This window comes from Gobio gobio, assembly GCF_949357685.1.
Source record: "Gobio gobio genome assembly, chromosome: 1".
NCBI classification, from domain to species: domain Eukaryota; kingdom Metazoa; phylum Chordata; class Actinopteri; order Cypriniformes; family Gobionidae; genus Gobio; species Gobio gobio.
The window spans coordinates 37,709,454-37,726,653 of NC_137097.1; the positions used below are offsets into that span (position 1 = coordinate 37,709,454).

A 17,200-nucleotide genomic window follows, 5' to 3' on the forward strand; every position below is an offset into this window, starting at 1 on the left:
TACAGCTAGGGGGTGTGGGGAAAGGGAGCTGGGGGTATCTATGGAAAAATAAAGCAGACATCAACAGTACTGTGACGTCACAAGGGACAGCTGTGAGCATGTGCAGATGGTGAAGACATCTCAGGAGGGAAAAATAAGCTAGTGGGGTTTTCCTGCCATAGGCTATGTGTGTGCCAGACAGCCAGTACTTACTGTTGCTACACACTCACACACATATACACCAAACATGAGAAACTGAAATCCAAACTGAAAGGCTTTTTGTAATTAGTAAATTATACACATGCACACAGAGACACACATTCATGCACACCATATTACAGATAATTGTTATAATTTGGTCGATATATATATATATATATATATATATATATATATATATATATATATATATATATATATATATATATATATATATATATATCAAAGCTATAGTCATAGCTACTGTATATTTATGAACCTATCAAGTGCAGTCTTCATCTTGAAGTAGCGGTAACAAATTCCATAATCATAATGTAGAAGAAATGAGCGCTAATTCTCCTTCTGAAATTCCCTACTGAGAAAATGAATATAGCTTTGCCATTTTGGTAATAATCTCACCAAGCTTTATTAATAACTTGACCAGCGTTACTGTTTCGTCAGTCAGATTAACCAGAAAGATCATGTTGTATGAAAGATCATGTTTCAATAACTGGTAAACTGCATGGCTATGGTCCAAGCTATTCAAGGTAGTTTAAATTTTGTTTCCCAACCCCATTCCTGGAGGCACATCAACAGTATATTTTGTCACATTTTGTCTAATCTGACCCATCCATTTCAGGTCTTGGAGTTTCTAAGTAGTTGATGAGTTGAATCAGGTGTGGTTGAGTTTAAAAAACATGTATTGTTGGTGTGCCCCTGGGAACAGGGTTGGGAAACACTGGTTTAGATAGTCAGAGAAACTGCTTTTGCCCTGGTAGACCATCTTGGTCAAGATGATAAACAAAACTGATGGACCACCGTAAGATGGTATGACCTGTTTTTTTTTTTTATTTATTTTTTTTTTTAGCATGGCTTTCCTATGTTAATGTGTGAAGATGACATTTACTTGAATACAAAGTTCTGTCAAACTGGGCAAATATGAAGTTCCTAAACGTAAGTTAGGGAGGAGCGAGCCCATCTTATCTTCCAATAAAAAGCCAGAGTACTGTATATAAGCAGCTGCTTACCTCTCTTCAGTCTCAGCTGTTCCAGCTTCCCTGCACCTCCCCAAATTCCACCTACATCTTAGGTACCTTGCCCTTTGCAATCACATACTATATTTAACCACTGTGGGGGGTATCAGAGCTTAAGTTGAAGCTGCTTCATCGATCCCCTCATCAGTGGGCAGCAAGCCAAATAAGTTTGACATAATATCTTAAAGATTATATGGGCAAACAAATGTGTTAATAGAATGCTAGTCATATACAAAAGACAGCTGCAACCTTCACACATGGTTTGGTGATCCCAACAGACTAGCTTAAACAATCTTGGTCAACATTACCTGAATGATCCTAATGGTCATCCAGCTACACCAGTTTTGCTGTTAAACAATATGGATATGCTTATCCTCACACTACGCCAACACTAAAGCAGCTTGTGTTCGGCATTAAGGTGTTTTAAATTCCACTGTTTCTCTACACGTCCAATACAGTGGAATTTAAACCAGCTCCGTCTGACAATTTCTCAACAAATGCAGAGACAATCCTCTTACATACACCAGTAGTTAGACTACTAATACCATTGTCACTGAAAAATGTCAATCTACAAGAGGCACTATAAAGAGGAGCAAACAAATCAGCATCTCTGAAATAAAGCATATTAATAGACTCATCTAAGAGCAGAGAGGCAGTGCCTTCCTGAGAGGAACGGCAACACACTATATTGACCCGTTCTATATGGGTGACCCATAAAACAAAGAACGAGCGCCCTGAGTTTCAAAGGAAATTGGGACAAATTCAACACACCCTCAGACACACACAAGTACACGCTTTCCACAAACAGTCACTGAACAGAACAGGCTAAGAAGGGTCGTTCCTATATAGACCATGAGTCAGTCTATGGAGGAAGTAATATTTGAGCATTGCACGTTGAGCTGAAAACTCCATGCTGTGTCACAGGGTTAAAGCTTTCTTTATGCAGTATTAATGTCAGGGGCTGTAATCTAGGTTACACTGAGAAAAGCTCCCGGAGGCCCGTCCAAGTGTCTGCTCAACTAAATGGAGGGTGATACAAGCAACTCACCCACAAACACACATACACACACAATGCACACGATGCACCTGCACTCTCAATGCTGAAGCGACTGCTGTCCACAAACAGCTCAGCTTACTCTAATTTAAGATAAAGGCTGCGGCTCTCTTTCTGAATGTCTTTATAGACTAGAGCTTCTTTATTTCCTTTATTAGGGATGTAACGAAGGGCTTATTATGGTGAATATGATAATTACAGAGGCTCGAGATAGGAATGAGTGTGCATGTGTGGGACTTTTCAGTCCACAGTAACACACACTCCCACACACACAGTGTGACCTGAGAGAATTCATTAAACCTGACCTGTGCTCTCTGGCAGCTCGGTTCCCTACTGTATACTTGACTCTAGCTCGCTTTCTTTCTTAAACAAGAATTTTAACACAATCCTTCCAAACTATTGGAAAAATGACCAGCCTAACAGTGTGCAATTATCCTTGCCAATCTACACCAGGCTGAGGTCACTAAATTGCTCTCACCTTGGTATCTTGTGGTGTTCGCTGCAAAAATAATGTCCTGGTAAGTCACTTACGGGCTGAAACCAACTTCCTACTGTTTTTAAACCCTGAGTAAGAAAAGAATTAGCACCTCTATCTCTATGAAACACTAAAAGACCCAACCCCGGCAGGGCTTTTTGTAGTGCTAGAGTTTTGTTTTAGATTTTTCCCCATAGACAGAACTATTATTAATAGTTAATGAAATTATTAAATGAAATTAATGAAATTTAATGAAATTACAGTTGTTTCATAGTCACCTTTACTGTTCCCTTTACCCACCCCTATGAAATAAACATCACAAAAGACATCTATCATCTCAATTGTGTCTTCTAGAACAGTGTTTCTCAACTGGTTTGGCCATGGGACCCACATCTTCCCATTAAGCTGTGACACAATTTTTCATACACATAAATAGCAAGAATATGACTAACACTGATTAATAAACAGCATAAAGTAAGGCTGTTAAGGAGGCCTAGCAGTCCCAAAATCTGTTAATACCATACAGTTAGTAAATTGGTATGAGCCAGTCATTTAAAAACATAAAAATAATACAAAGTTAAAATAAAGTGGTATTTTAGGGTTACCATAATAAATACACAATAGGCCAACTAACATGAACTGTTTATGAAACATATGGAAGCTGCTCCTGATGAATAGAATGAACATCATTCATGAATGCAAATCCTTCCCAGCTAACACACAAAGTACCGGTTACATTATTAGTTGGTACTTTTTGGTAATTTAATGGCTTAATAATTGACAATGTAACTATGACATTGCAATTGAAGAGTGTGCGCTACGAGCACAGTATACATCTGACAGGGCAAGAAAGTTAATTTTCAGAGGTGACAATAACATTAGAATAATGACACTGACACATAGTCTGAAAACATCTCATCTGACAGCAGATACTGAATCGGGACAACTTACTTAAACTGCTTCTGACAGAAGAGTCAACGGCTTTAACATCTTTCAAAATAAAAGTCTCGCATCAGAACAAAGTTTAGAAATACGCTTTGTTGTTGTTGTTTCTTTGACTGCACACTCAGCGACCCACCAGTTGAGAAACATTGTCCTAGAAAGTAAATAGATGAAATGGAGACATCTGTTTAGGGATTTGACATTTCACTTAAACAAAATAACTCGGAAATCTCACACTTGTCCTACAGTTTATACATTTCAGACATCTCAATAGTGTCTCAAACTGTGCTCAGATACCGAAGTCAAAAAAGACAAAGATATCAATATGAATTCAAACATTTCTGATCCAATAGCTGAAAATGATCCACATTCATTTTTAGCTTTATACTGATACTGTTTATGAAATGTATGTCTCATTTATGTCTGCTATTATAGAAAACAAAAACAAAAAGGATACACAACTGAAAACCTCATCAAAAGGACAGCTCACACAAAAAAGAAAATTCATCACCTTCATGTTGTTCCAAACATGAATGACTTTCTTTTTTTTTATATTTATGACCTCTTTATGACCTCTAAATATTTATTATATATTTTTTTGTGCTTTGGTGACCACTGAATTCCATTGTATGGGGAAAAAAATAGCTAAGACTGTTCTCAAAATATCTTTCTTAGGGCCCTATCATACACCCAGCGCAATGCGACTCCAGGTGCGACGCAAGAATTTTTTGCTAGTTTCCACGTCCTGCGCCACGTTGTTTAAATAGCAAATGCACTCGCTCCATCTGTTCGCTGGTCTGAAAACGAGGTGTGTTCGCAGTATTTTTTGTGTTATTTAATGGGGGTGTTAGTATGCACCTATAGGTGGTTGCACAGCACTCATACACGCATTACACACACAGGGATGCGCAGCAGCACACAAACATTTTTAAATATTAAAAATAAATGGAAGCGTTCAGTCTTTCCACTCACAAATTCTGACATGTAAATAGCAAATTTGCCATGGTGCAAGTGCAACTGGCTTTTAAAGGGAATGGTGAGACTCTAATTGGTTTATTGCACGTTACGCCCAAAACACACCCATGACTCATTGAGAGACTAGGTATAATCCTTTTGGATCATGCGTCTGGCACGCGCAGACCGTTTTTTCCGTCGTTAAACTAGCAATTTGGAAGTGGATTCGGACACGCCCTAAGTGCACCTGCACAATGCGCTCAGATCGTTAAAATAGTTCATATTACACAGAAGAAAGTCAAATACAGTTTTGGAAGACATGAGGGTACGTTTCATTTTTGGATGAACTATCCCTATATGCCTCCTGACATATGAAAGAGTGACCTCTCAGAAATAAAACTTTAAAAAAAGATGTCTGCAACATCTGACATAGCAATCAGAAATGAACTCAATATCAACTCAAATATTTCTCAATATCTCCACTTTCAATTTTAGCTGAAAAATTCAAGACATGTTAAAACAAATGCGAGAACTCAATTAAGCCTCCGGAGACATTAAAATTTTCTTTTGGGAAGACGGCAAATTCTCCCAAGACTAAAACATCTGAGCTAAGCTTTTACACATTCTAGATCTAAACTCTTACTGTGTGTACATAATTGTCTCAAATGTTCTTTCTTAACTTCTGAGAAACATCTGAGGCAAAGTTGATACTTTACTGACACATTACTCAGAAGTTTCCTCAGCACTCTGGGCAGGATGGCCAGCCTCTGATACATTAATTGTTATTCATTATCTTTAAAGACAATACTTGAGTCTAAAATTGAAAAGCAGCTTTGGCTAAAGCAGAATCTACCAATGAAGGAGGAAAATGTACTACATCCACTGCTGCGTATAGTCTGGTGTGCGTGTGCGTTTGTGTGAGAGTCAGGGCTCCTCCAGGCCGTCCCGCCGTGGCGTCTAACTGTCTGGCCTCACTGCTGAGATCATGCTGCTTAATTGAATCCTACACCTGTTACTGGCAGGTACAAAGTGCTGCCAACAGGGGGCAGAGCGCTGTGTGGCACTGGGCATCCTCTTCAAAGCTGAATGGGTTATTGTGAGCTGATTCTACGTCAGCGACGCGTTAAGCATGTGGATGATCATCAGTGTGTTTTTAAAAGAGAGAGACAGATGTAGACAGAGAGGTAGGTGTAAAACACTGCCGTTTTGTGCATCTGAATGTGAGCGAGAAAGAGAGAAAGACAGTTAAAGGTTGTAAGAAGTGTTGCTGTGTGCTTGGAAGCAGAGAGAGGGATGGAAAAAGGCGAAGGGTTGAAGGTTATTCCTGTGAAATGAGAATTAGGATTGAGTTAATTTGATAAAGGCTAGAAGGGCTCCCGGATTGTGTCCTGGACAGCAAGAGGTTAGCAGCAAGACAGAAACATGTGCTACGTTTATTCCACGCACATGTACAAGCAAACACAGATGCACGCTAAAACATACACTCACCTTAATAACACACAGATACATAGGCTTTTTATACTGAACTAAGGTTATTTTCTATCGCATAACCCTATATAAACCCTTAAACATAACCCTCACAGAAAACGTGAAAAATATTTTAAATTTGAAATACGGGGGCAGTTGGGACGTCCTTTTAGAGGTACCCTGTAGGGTATGCTTTCTGTCCCCTAGGTCTGCTATCCCAGCAGTGCTGTCTGTCCAGAACAATCTATCTGTACCTGAATTACATCACATTACACCCTTATTGAAATGCGTGACCACCTGCGTACGCTTTGCCTCTTTAACTTTAACAATACACACGCACAAGTGCACAGACACAGTCTCCTATCTCTCTTACTGCCGAGCCGAACGGCTGTCCAGGTTATGTGACAACATATGTGTATGGATTACACTTGATATGTTGGCCGGTATTAAAGGGATAGTTCACCCAAAAATTATAATTCTGTCATCATTTAATCACCATGTTGAAACCAGTGGTTATCTTTAACTAAAAGTAAAACTATTAAAACTAGTGCTGTCAATATTAGAGCGTTAACGCATGCGATTCATTTTTTCAGTTTATCTCTTGTTCAGGCCAATTTTTTTAAAATAATCAAGCGCAACAAGAAAAAAGTGACAAATCGACAAATCAAGTTCTCTCGCGCTTGAACAGACAATAACACAATTATTCCAAAATGCCTTTTTTTTCTCGAGTATTCTCATAAGAGCAGTCTTAAATGAGTTAAACAACATCCTAAATGAACATAAAGAGTTGTAAGAAAATGAGATGCGCGTCAGATCCGCATCATTTTCGGCAGATCTTAAAGTGACAGCAGCCTAATAAACCAGTTGCTGTGATGTCTGTCATTAATGTTAATCAAACAACAAAGGTAACAGAGATAATTGCAGCTTTAATAAGAATTACTCTATATTTAATTTAGAATTCAAGCACTTAAGACTATATGACATTTATTATAAAGGGTTTATGTAAAGATTGTTCTAAGTTCACGTTAATTAAGAGATTTTTAAAGCCTAATAAATGTTGAAATTGATAGCTTTTAATTATACTGTTATGTTGAATGTCTATCATTTATGTTAAATGTCCTAGATATATTTTATAGAGACATCAGTGGCAGTATTTGTATCAGTGATTCTGGCCTTCATTTATAAAAAGATCCCATTAAACAAATATTTACAATATACTGTCTTTAAGTTGTTTCTACATTTTATTTGAACTGTGGAATTATTAAAATATAAAAATATTAAAAACTCAGAAGTTTTTAATCAGTATTTATCGTTTACAGAAAAAAATAATTTATTAGTTCATAGTTTTTAATTGATTGAGAGCACTAATTGAAACTCATGTTCAGTAACATAAATAAATAAATAAATCCAAAACCTGGAACATAAAATATGTTTAGCAGAATGTCCAAGCTGCTTTTTGTGAGTGTGAATGAAATGTGAATGGGGTCCAATGGAAAGTCGTGGTCACCATTCAGTTTCTTATGGAGAAGAGAATCTTGGACATTCTGCTAGATAACTCCTCTTTATTTTTAGCTGGGCTATCCCTTTATCACTAGCCAAGAGGAGAAAAAAGTGTGTGTGTGTGTGTGTGTGTCGGTGTGTGTCTCAAACAAAGACAAACCCTGAGCACAACAGCATCGAGGCACTTCCCAAGACTCCATAATCAGACAATTAATCGATCCTTAATCTAACGAGTGTTAATAAACAAAGACTGGGCGGGTGGGTGGTCAAGACAATGTTGTTAATGAAAATAATTGTTAACTGTTAATGAAATAGATAGAGGATAGAGAAAATAATTAGCAGCAGAGTGGAAAGACAGATAAAGCGGCGGGAGAGGGGAAAGGAGGGGGGCCGGCTGTCCGCTGTGGCATGATTGCAGGTAAGAAACACTCTGAAATGTAGGGCAGAACTCTCACAACAGTCGCCAACAGCACCATGGGGAGGAAACAAAATGGAGGGCCGACATCGAAGATGTGTAAACTGATGTCAGCGTCAGCGGAGTGGAAGATTCACACTGAGGTGTAGGTCTCAGAACAGGTTTAGTACTCATTCCCACAAAAACAGAACAGGGTGCGCACACACACAGACATACACACACACATACATACGTGTGCGTTTCAGAATGGTGCAGTCAGGAAAATACACATGTAAAGGGTCCAAAAAAAAAAAAAAAAAAAACTGTCAGGAAGAAACAGATTTGCTCTGTCCCACACCCTAAGTGAGCTGCCAATCTAAGCTACATTTTTAGACTTTATTTTTGTGACATTTGTGTCAGGGTCCTGTCAGGGTTTATTTTTTGATAATGACCGGCTAACTACAGATTACAATATTCAGCTTATTACACTGAACAAATACATCAATAAATGGACATGAAGTATTGACTGCGAAGTGCTACGAGAGACAAAACTAGCACAGCTATGTAGGAAATCAGTTGCCTGGAGCAAGTCAATTATTCAGTTTAGCATAATTACACAAAAATAGTTGACCACAGAATATCACAGTTCACCAATCAGAGTCGAGTAAACCAGATACCTGAGTAATAAATACAGTTATAGATCTGAAAAGTATTCTTATGAGTATTGAGTTATTAGCTTAGCAAAAATGCTAACGGTAAACTTTGTAGGACTGTGAAAGTCTCAAGTGATATCTGCATGGTACTGTATGTGTGAGTGAATGTTAATGTGCAACCACACTGGACTTCATGTTCATTTCCATTCATATCCATGCATATGTGGGTGAGTGGGAATGCAATCAAATGCAAAGGAGGTTCGCTGAACTCTGATCAGCCAATTCGTATAACAAAAAGGAGTTTAAACAATCGAGGTCATAAATTGACCTCTTGGCTCAATACACAGAATACAAACTTCAAAGTTTAATGGTAATGTGAAAGTGAAGATTTTTGAATGTAATATTTGCGATTTATAAATTATTTAAAACAGAAGTCCTAGAGCATGGCATTACACCCTGTTGGCCGTATTCATTGAGGAGTCCAAAATCATTTTGCTTACTTAAAAACGTACTTTTGCAATATCCGTCTTTTCACCATCTCGAATAACTATAGACCCGATATAGTCCGGCTATGAGTAACCCAATTCTAGCCAAAATAACCTTGAATTTGGTTACATGTCTTTTTTTTCAAAATAACTTGCGAGATGAAGAAAGATATTCCACCATGTAAGCAAAGTCAACAGTGATTACAAGGTGTTTGGTTTCATTTCTTTGACATGTTCATGTTCTAGATGATTAGTCTATTCTTGGGCTTTGGTCAGACATCTATTACATTTTCACTGACAGCCCAAATTTTGTTTTAGCCTAGATGTCAGGGCTGTGTTTGGATGGCTAATAGACATCTTTTAAATGCAAAATTGTTTGCTGGGCTCTTACAAGCTGATTCAACTGTTCTAAAGTCAGGGGTCGGTAGGATTATTGTAAGGTACCCGTTACATCCTGTTTAGAATTAATATATACCAAATGAGCAACACATGTTCTGGAGTGCCGCTGTCCTGTAGAGTTTAGCTCCAACTCTGATAAAAAAAAAAAAAAAAACACCTGCCTGTAGCCTCAGCAGAGATGGTCTTATTATTGAAATATACGAGGGATCTGTGGCTCTACCATTCGAGAAAGTGTAACAGCTAACTTGGATCTCGTGTGTCTTGATAACCAATCACATTACAGCCTTGACGGTATATAATTTGGTTCAAAGTTGTGTGACAGTCAATTATAGGTTGCGGATACCATAGAAATGAGTGATAAGTGCTGTAAACTGAATCATACCTGTCATGCAATTGTCCATGACTGCTCTTATAAAACCTTTTTTTTTTCTCTCTGTGTAAACTCCAAAAAATATGGAAGCTTGTTTCTGCCACAGAATCAAAAATAAAAAAAGGTAATTGTGACTTTTTATATAAAAATAGACTTTTTTTTAGCACTTGCATGATATAAAGTTGCAATTGAGTGAAATAAAGTCACAATTGCGAGTTATAAAGCCAGAGTTGAGTGATATAAAGTTGAAATTGTGTGTTATAAAGCCAGACTTGCTAGATATAAAGTTGCAATTGTGTGTTATAAAGCCAGAATTGAGTGATATAAAGTCACAATTGCGAGTTATAATGTCAGAATTGCTGTATTACAACATTCAGACTTAATTTCTCACAATTGCGAGTTTATATCACGCAATTCTGGCTTTACAACTCGTAATTGCAACGGCTAAGGCTTGTCTTCAAGTGGCTTTGGCCTTAGTAATTCTAAAGACCTTGATTAGCTGGTTCAGGGGTGTTTAATTAGGGTTGGAGCTAAACTCTGCAGGACAGCAGCCCTCCAGGACCGACATTGCCAATCCCTGATATATACCCTCCTAATACCACCTGCAATTGACTTACAACGGAAAGCAGGCTGTGATGTAATGTCAGGGCTATTGATTATTTTTAAAAGCAGTGACCCCTCCCATATGCTCTGCTCCAACTTTCAAACAGGAAATCTGTCAACACACAAAACAAAACTGCAGTCTTTAAGCCATTTAATGACCACATCTTTACTACAGTTGCTGCCTATGTGGAGACTAATTAAAAACTGTCACTTAACCTTAGCAGATACGAAACAGCTCACTTGGGTTTGGAACAGATCGGTCAAATCTTATTGCAAACGGTAGATGATATGAGGCTGAATTATACCTGATTCAAGCTCAGTTCAAATCTTGTAAAAGTTTGAAACTGAATACTCAAGAGACTGGCAAGAGGATCAAGTACGGCAGCCCCGAATCACTGTGATTGGCTGGCTGAACTGAATCAGACTGCGAGCTGATTGGCACCACAGAGAGAGGCCGTGTGAGTGGAGCCGGCTCTGCCTAACAAAGCAGCCATCTTACAGAAACGCCAACTGTCACCGTACCCTCCCCTTTGGACACGTGTGGACACACCACAGGGAGGGAGCGACTGCTACAGACGCCACTGAGCAGCGTCCAAAAGCAGACAACAAAACAGAAGGGATTAAAAAGAAGAATGATGCCACTGGCAGATGACAAATTAGAGAGGAGGGACCGGAGGAAGAAAGGATAAAATGGGAGGTAGGCTCAGAAAACCTGTGGCTGCTTGTGATGAACACATGAGAATTTGGAAGGATATCAACCGAGAGGAGAGGAAACAGAATACAGATGAAAAAGAGAGCGAACGTGACATGGCGAAAAAGAGAAAGCTTGAAAAGAGAGACATTGAAGCACCTGGAAATGGGAGAGAGCATTTGGCAGGGGGTCGGACAGTTACCAGCTCTACAAATCGTTACTCTAATCCAAAATAACATACAGACAAAACATAGGGATTATCCTGAAGGAAGGAAGGAAGGAAGGAAGGAAGGAAGGAAGGAAGACATAAACAAAACAAAAAAAGGGGTCTGGAAGAAAAAAAAACTAAAATGTCTCAAACTGTATGGAGGAGTCACTTTGGATCTGGAAGGACAGATACAAAATTAATCGCAAACAATAGAAGAATGAATAAATGATGGTGCATGAGAGAGGGTGGAATTGCACAGATGGGTGCGCGTGTTGGCGGAGGATATGGGTTTAGTGGGAGAAATGACTTCCTGTCCAACAGAAAAGTGGAACGGAGAAGCGTTCGACGTAAAGTGGCTCGTGCGAGTGCGTGCGAGAGAGAAAGAATAGAGCGCGTGCACATGTACATGTGCCGCATTTAGTCGGGGAGCGTGTTTCCCTTGGGGTAGAAGTGATCAGATTAAAGGATGTTATTAATTTCTCAAATAGACTTCAATGGAACTTTTAGCAGGACAGCTGGTGGAGATCTGCTGTTTTTCCTTAAGTGAGAATTGCGTGCGTGCACGTTCGATATGCATGCATGAAGTCTTCTGTGCACAGGGATTAGTGCGTGTATGCAGGACCGTACGTATGATGACGCGTGTCGGTGTTATCTGAAACAAGAACCAAATCTGGAAGGAGGTTCGGTTATAAGCCAGAGAAAAGAAAGAGAGAAAACAAGAGAGAGAGAGAAAGAAAGAGAGAAGGAGGGATATAAACATCAACAAACATGAGCACTACACAAGGTGCTGGGTTAGGAGAAGGGGATGAGGGAAGGAAAGGAAACGGAAGAGGAAGGGGAGGAGGAGGAGGAGGAGGAGGAGGAGGAGGGCGGGCGGGGCGAGCTGTGGTTTTTATGGTCATTGTGGTCTTTACCTTTTTGGTCCACTTCTATTCAAGCATCGGAAAAAAAGAGAGAGAAGACAGAGAGAGCAAAAGAAAGAGCGAAAGAGAGAGAGAGAGTGAAGATAATGAAAGAAAAAACAGGTGCAGGAAAAAAGAGAAAATTGAGATTAAATAAAAGGCTAGCCTTTCTCAAATCATGTCATTCTGTCAGTGTGATGTAGGCTCTTTACAGAGAGGATGACTCGAGTGAGTAATGAGAGGGGAGAATGGCCTCAACTGCTTTCACAAAGTTTCACGAAACCCCTTACATTCTTCCTGTCACATGACACACATACACTTCCCCCAGTCACACGGACCCCGCCCCCTTCGCCCCCTCTCCCCTCCATCCATTTGTCATTCCTCAATCTGCGCTTCTGCGTCTTTGGGCTGCTGTGAGAGAGAGAACAAGGTATGTTCGAAATGGCATAGTACTCATACTAGTTTTGCAGTGTGCAGTATGTATACAAATGTACACTTGAAGTATTTGGATGTCCTGGTTCATTTGCCAAAGTGTGTGCAACAGAACACATTGTGTGGTATAGCGTATTCCATAATGCAATACACTGGACTTGACTTTCGATTTTTAGGCCTAAAATGTACAATACACAAGTATTTAACTGCAACTGCTTCATTTGTCACGCATTGCAAAATGTGTCAAACCGCAATTCATAACGCTCATAATGCTTCCAGTACACAAGTTTAATTTGTCACACATTCGAAATGAGTCAAGCTATAATTCATTACGCAACGCAAGTTTTTAGAACTGCTACAATGCTAGGGGGGTGGGTGTAATGGATGTAGGCCAATAAGAGCTTTGTGAGAAAACCTCACTCCCCTAGCTTCAAGAGGCACATTAGTGGCTGCGGTCTTTAGCGTCCTTGTTAGCGAGCACACCTCCCATGTTGGAGACTCGGTTCATTCACGCTTGGAACGGGTCGAGTAGGACTAGTTAAATTTGGTGCCGTGACCCAGATGGGAGTGAGGTTTAGGGGGGTGAGTGTAACAAATGTAGGCCAATAAGAGCTGTGCGTGTAAACCTCACTCCCATGGCTTCAAGAGGCGTGTTAGAGGCTGCGGTCTTTAGCATCCTTGTCAGTGCGCCCACCTCCCACTCTGGAGACCCCTGGTTCAAATCCCGCTCTGAATGGGTCGAATATGACTGGTTACATTTGGTGCCGTGACCCGGATGGGAGTGAGGTTTAGGGGGGTGAGTGTAATGGATGTAGGCTAATAAGAGCTGTGCATGTAAACCTCACTCCCCTGGCCTCAAGAGGCACGTTAGAGGCTGCGGTCTTTAGCGTCCTTGTTAGTGCGCCCACCTCCCACACTGGAGAACCCTGGTTCAAATCCCATTCGAAACAGGTTGAGTAGGACTGGTTACATTTGTTGGCGTGACCTGGATGGGAGTGAGGTTTAGGGGGGTGAGTGTAATGGATGTAGGCCAATAAGAGCTGTGCCTGTAAACCTCACTCCCCTGGCTGTTATAGGCTGTAGTCTTTAGCAACCTTGTAAGTGTGCCCACCTCCCACGCTGGAGACTCCGGTTCGAATCCCGCCCAGAACGGGTTGAGCGGGACCGGTTACACAAACACTTCTAGTACGCAAAATCTATTTTATTTGTTATGCATTGCAAAATTTGTCAGGCTGCAATTCATAAAGCAACACAAGTTCGTATTAGAGAACATTGGCGAACAGCAGTCTTCTTTTGTATTTTCATACTTGTGAAGTAGTGGTCTGTAGTGGCATGATTTGGCATGCTAAGGTTTGAAATGATCATCGTTGTGTACTGAAAGCTGTGTGCATACTATATTTGTTTATAGGCCTATGTCGTACACTCTAAAAAAAAAAAGGTTCTATATTGCACCAAAAATGGTTCTTGGCTCGTAATCATAGGGGAACCTTTTTTAGTGCTATATAGCACCAATTTTGGTGCTTCAGTGGTTCTTCAGCGGTTCTTCAGAGGTTCTTCAGCGGTTCTTCAGAGGTTCTTCACCGGTTCTTTGACTAAGGTGCTATATAGCACCTCTGAAGAACCACTGAAGCACCAAAATTGGTGCTATATAGCACTAAAAAAGGTTCCCCTATGATTATGAGCCTTTTTTTTTAGAGTATATGCAGTAAGATGTATGCTAGTATGCCATTTTGAACATATTTTGAAGTGCACTGGAGTCTTCTGCAGCTGTAAGGAGGAAAAAAGGGTTAAAAAGAGACAGATTGATGCATTGATGAAGAAGAGAGAAAGAGAGAGAAAAAATGGCGGTAAGGTAAAGGCTGATTTCTCTCTGTATCTGAAGGGGCTAGTTTTGACTTGGCTGGGATCGGGTGAGCGAACTGTTCTTTCTCTCTCATAGAGCTTGACCACTTATCGCTTCTACTCACTGAATCCATCAAGATCCAGCTGCCAATCACTGATTGCAGTCCGTGGGACCATGCGGCTTGGCAGAGCTACTTTTCTGAGAACCAGAAACAGGCTGGGAGGAGGAGAGAGGCCATTATAGTACGGAAGAAGTTAGAGAGAAAATAATTGAGAAAGATGGAGAGAAGCACAACAGAGGAACATTTAGAAAAGGTTTGAGGTGGTCAGTCTGGTTTTGGGAATACTGCTAGGTTTGTCGTTGGTTAGAGGTCAGCCAAGCTAAGATGGTTTTTTCACTCTGACCAACTTATCAAACATGGTCTGCCAGGTTGACCTTAGCCAAGTCTCACATAACAGGACTTTTGACTATCAGCGTAAATTCTGTTACATTTGGCAGCTTTTTTATGACTAGGAGATTAAGGATTAAGGTGCGTTTCGCGAAATATTTCAGTGAAAGTTTACAAGCAAAAAGGTCAAGCAAATTGTCTATTGTCAATATGTAATGGAGGCCAGCTAGTGAGAGCTGTTCAGGTAAACCTCACTCCTCTGATCTCAAGAGGAGCTCTAGTGGCTGATGCTAGAGGCTGCAGTCTTTAGCCTCCTTGTTAGAGCGCCCACTTCCCATGCCGGAGACCCAGGTACAGGCACACAATACAGAATTACTACATGTTCGGCTATTGCATGGTTTCGCTCTCTTTCTGGCGGTGTGTGAAGAGAATAGCATTGGTGTGTATGACAGATAGACAGTGAGCGTGTGACATGTGAGTGACAGCTTGTCTTTCTCGCCGATCTGGATGTGCTAGCAGTGTTAGCCTGTACCCGTGGCTGACACATATAAGCGATCGGGCAACCACTAACGTGTTAGTGACATGCGTCTGCCTGTAGCCAGCCACACGCAAGCGGTGTGTGAAACACAACCCCCCACCCCCCACCCATTGTGTCTCTTAAAAGACAAACTAGAGTATCTGAAGACGGGGATCTCAGGGGACAGTAGGATGGAGCAATCAGTAAAGAAGAAAAAAATGGGAAGAGACTCTCTTTTCTGAGCCTGTGAGGGTTTAAGGTTCTGAAGTTGAGGTCTTTGAAGTGATCTCACACATACAGACACACTTACACTGTCTGTATAAAAGGCAGCGGTCAGTCGTCACTGTCAAACTCACTCACGCCATTTGAGATGAAAAGCAGGGGGAATAAGAATGGGAATCAAAAGGAATTTCGGTTACTTAAGGGATTCCACTTAATGATTCTTGTTCTATAATGGTTCTATTAGCAGTACTTTTAGTACTTTTGGTACAAAACAACAACCCTGCTGATAAGGAAAAAAAAAAAGCTTAAGCTATCACGGTTCATGGATTCATTGACTCATTCGTGTGTGGGGCTGTGGGTGTGTCTGCTGATTGTGGCTGATCAGCTTATCAGCGCCAGCTGCGGCTCATCAGCAGGTCTATTTAATATCTGTGTTTCCGTCCTGTGTTTGTCAGATCGTTTGGTTGTCTCCCGTGGCCTAGTCCTGCTGGATTCTGTCTCCGGTTTCCCGGTTCATCTGTCATACTTCTTTCCGTGGACCTGGTTTTGTCCATTGCGTCCCTGCACTGCCTGGAGGCTCTGTGAACCACCTGCCATAGACTCTGACCAACTATTTCATCACTGCTGTTTGTGTTTGAATAAACATCTTTACTTTCACTCACTATTGAATTCTTCTCTGCTTCCTGACATAAGCTGGTTTAAGAGGTGATCTCGCCATTTTATTTAACTGTCAGACTGGGAGACCAGCTGGCCGTCCTACTAAACATCCATTTGGCCAGGCAAAAAGACCATTTTAAACAAGCCAAGACCATCAAACCAACTACTTTATAACAGTTTTGGGTCAGTAAGATTTTTTTTTGAAGAGACTAATGGTTATATATCCAGAAATAACACATTTAATTGATCAAACGTGAAAGTAAAACATATATATATATATATATATATAACAAAAAAATATAAACTTCAAATAAAATATGTTCTTTTTAACTTTCTATACATCAAATAGTTCTGAAAAAAATTTATCAGTTTCCAAAAAAAGTTTTTCTTAATCGCTTTGGCTCAATTCTCGAATTAGACTTTTTTTCTCATAAGTTCAGATCTCTGAACAATTAGATTATTTTTCACTAATTGTATTTGTTTTGGCACATGTGTACAAAAGAGTTAGTACAATTGTCTACAATTTGCACAATGGCTAAATGCACATAATTTGTTGATCAACTGATGAGCTGATTCTCTGTGAAACTGTCAAACTCTTCAAAACATACAAATATTCTTTCATTGTGTGTAAGCCATCACATGCAAAATGATCCATTCAGTGATCAAAATCCGTCAGACTTTTCATGTACTACATTATAGACTTTTTCCAGTAAATTTTTACCTACTGAATATGTATTTACAACAAAAAGCTCAGTGTGATCCACAAGAGCATTCAGCTAGACTAGACTTGTATAGAATAAAAGCAGTTAGTGTCAACCAAAAAGTGAAAAGAA

The 17,200-nt window shown here is 40.0% G+C and overlaps 1 protein-coding gene across 1 annotated transcript in view; it reads right to left on the reverse strand.

Moving 5' to 3' along the window:
• Positions 1-17,200, reverse strand: part of adgrl1a (adhesion G protein-coupled receptor L1a) — a gene marked incomplete at its 5' end in the record, with an annotated part of 111,212 nt that overhangs the window by 48,758 nt on the left and 45,254 nt on the right. The window contains one exon of the mRNA XM_079829380.1: positions 12,321-12,335. Within this exon, the coding sequence (XP_079685506.1) occupies positions 12,321-12,335 (15 nt within the window). The remainder of the gene's footprint in view (positions 1-12,320; positions 12,336-17,200) is intronic.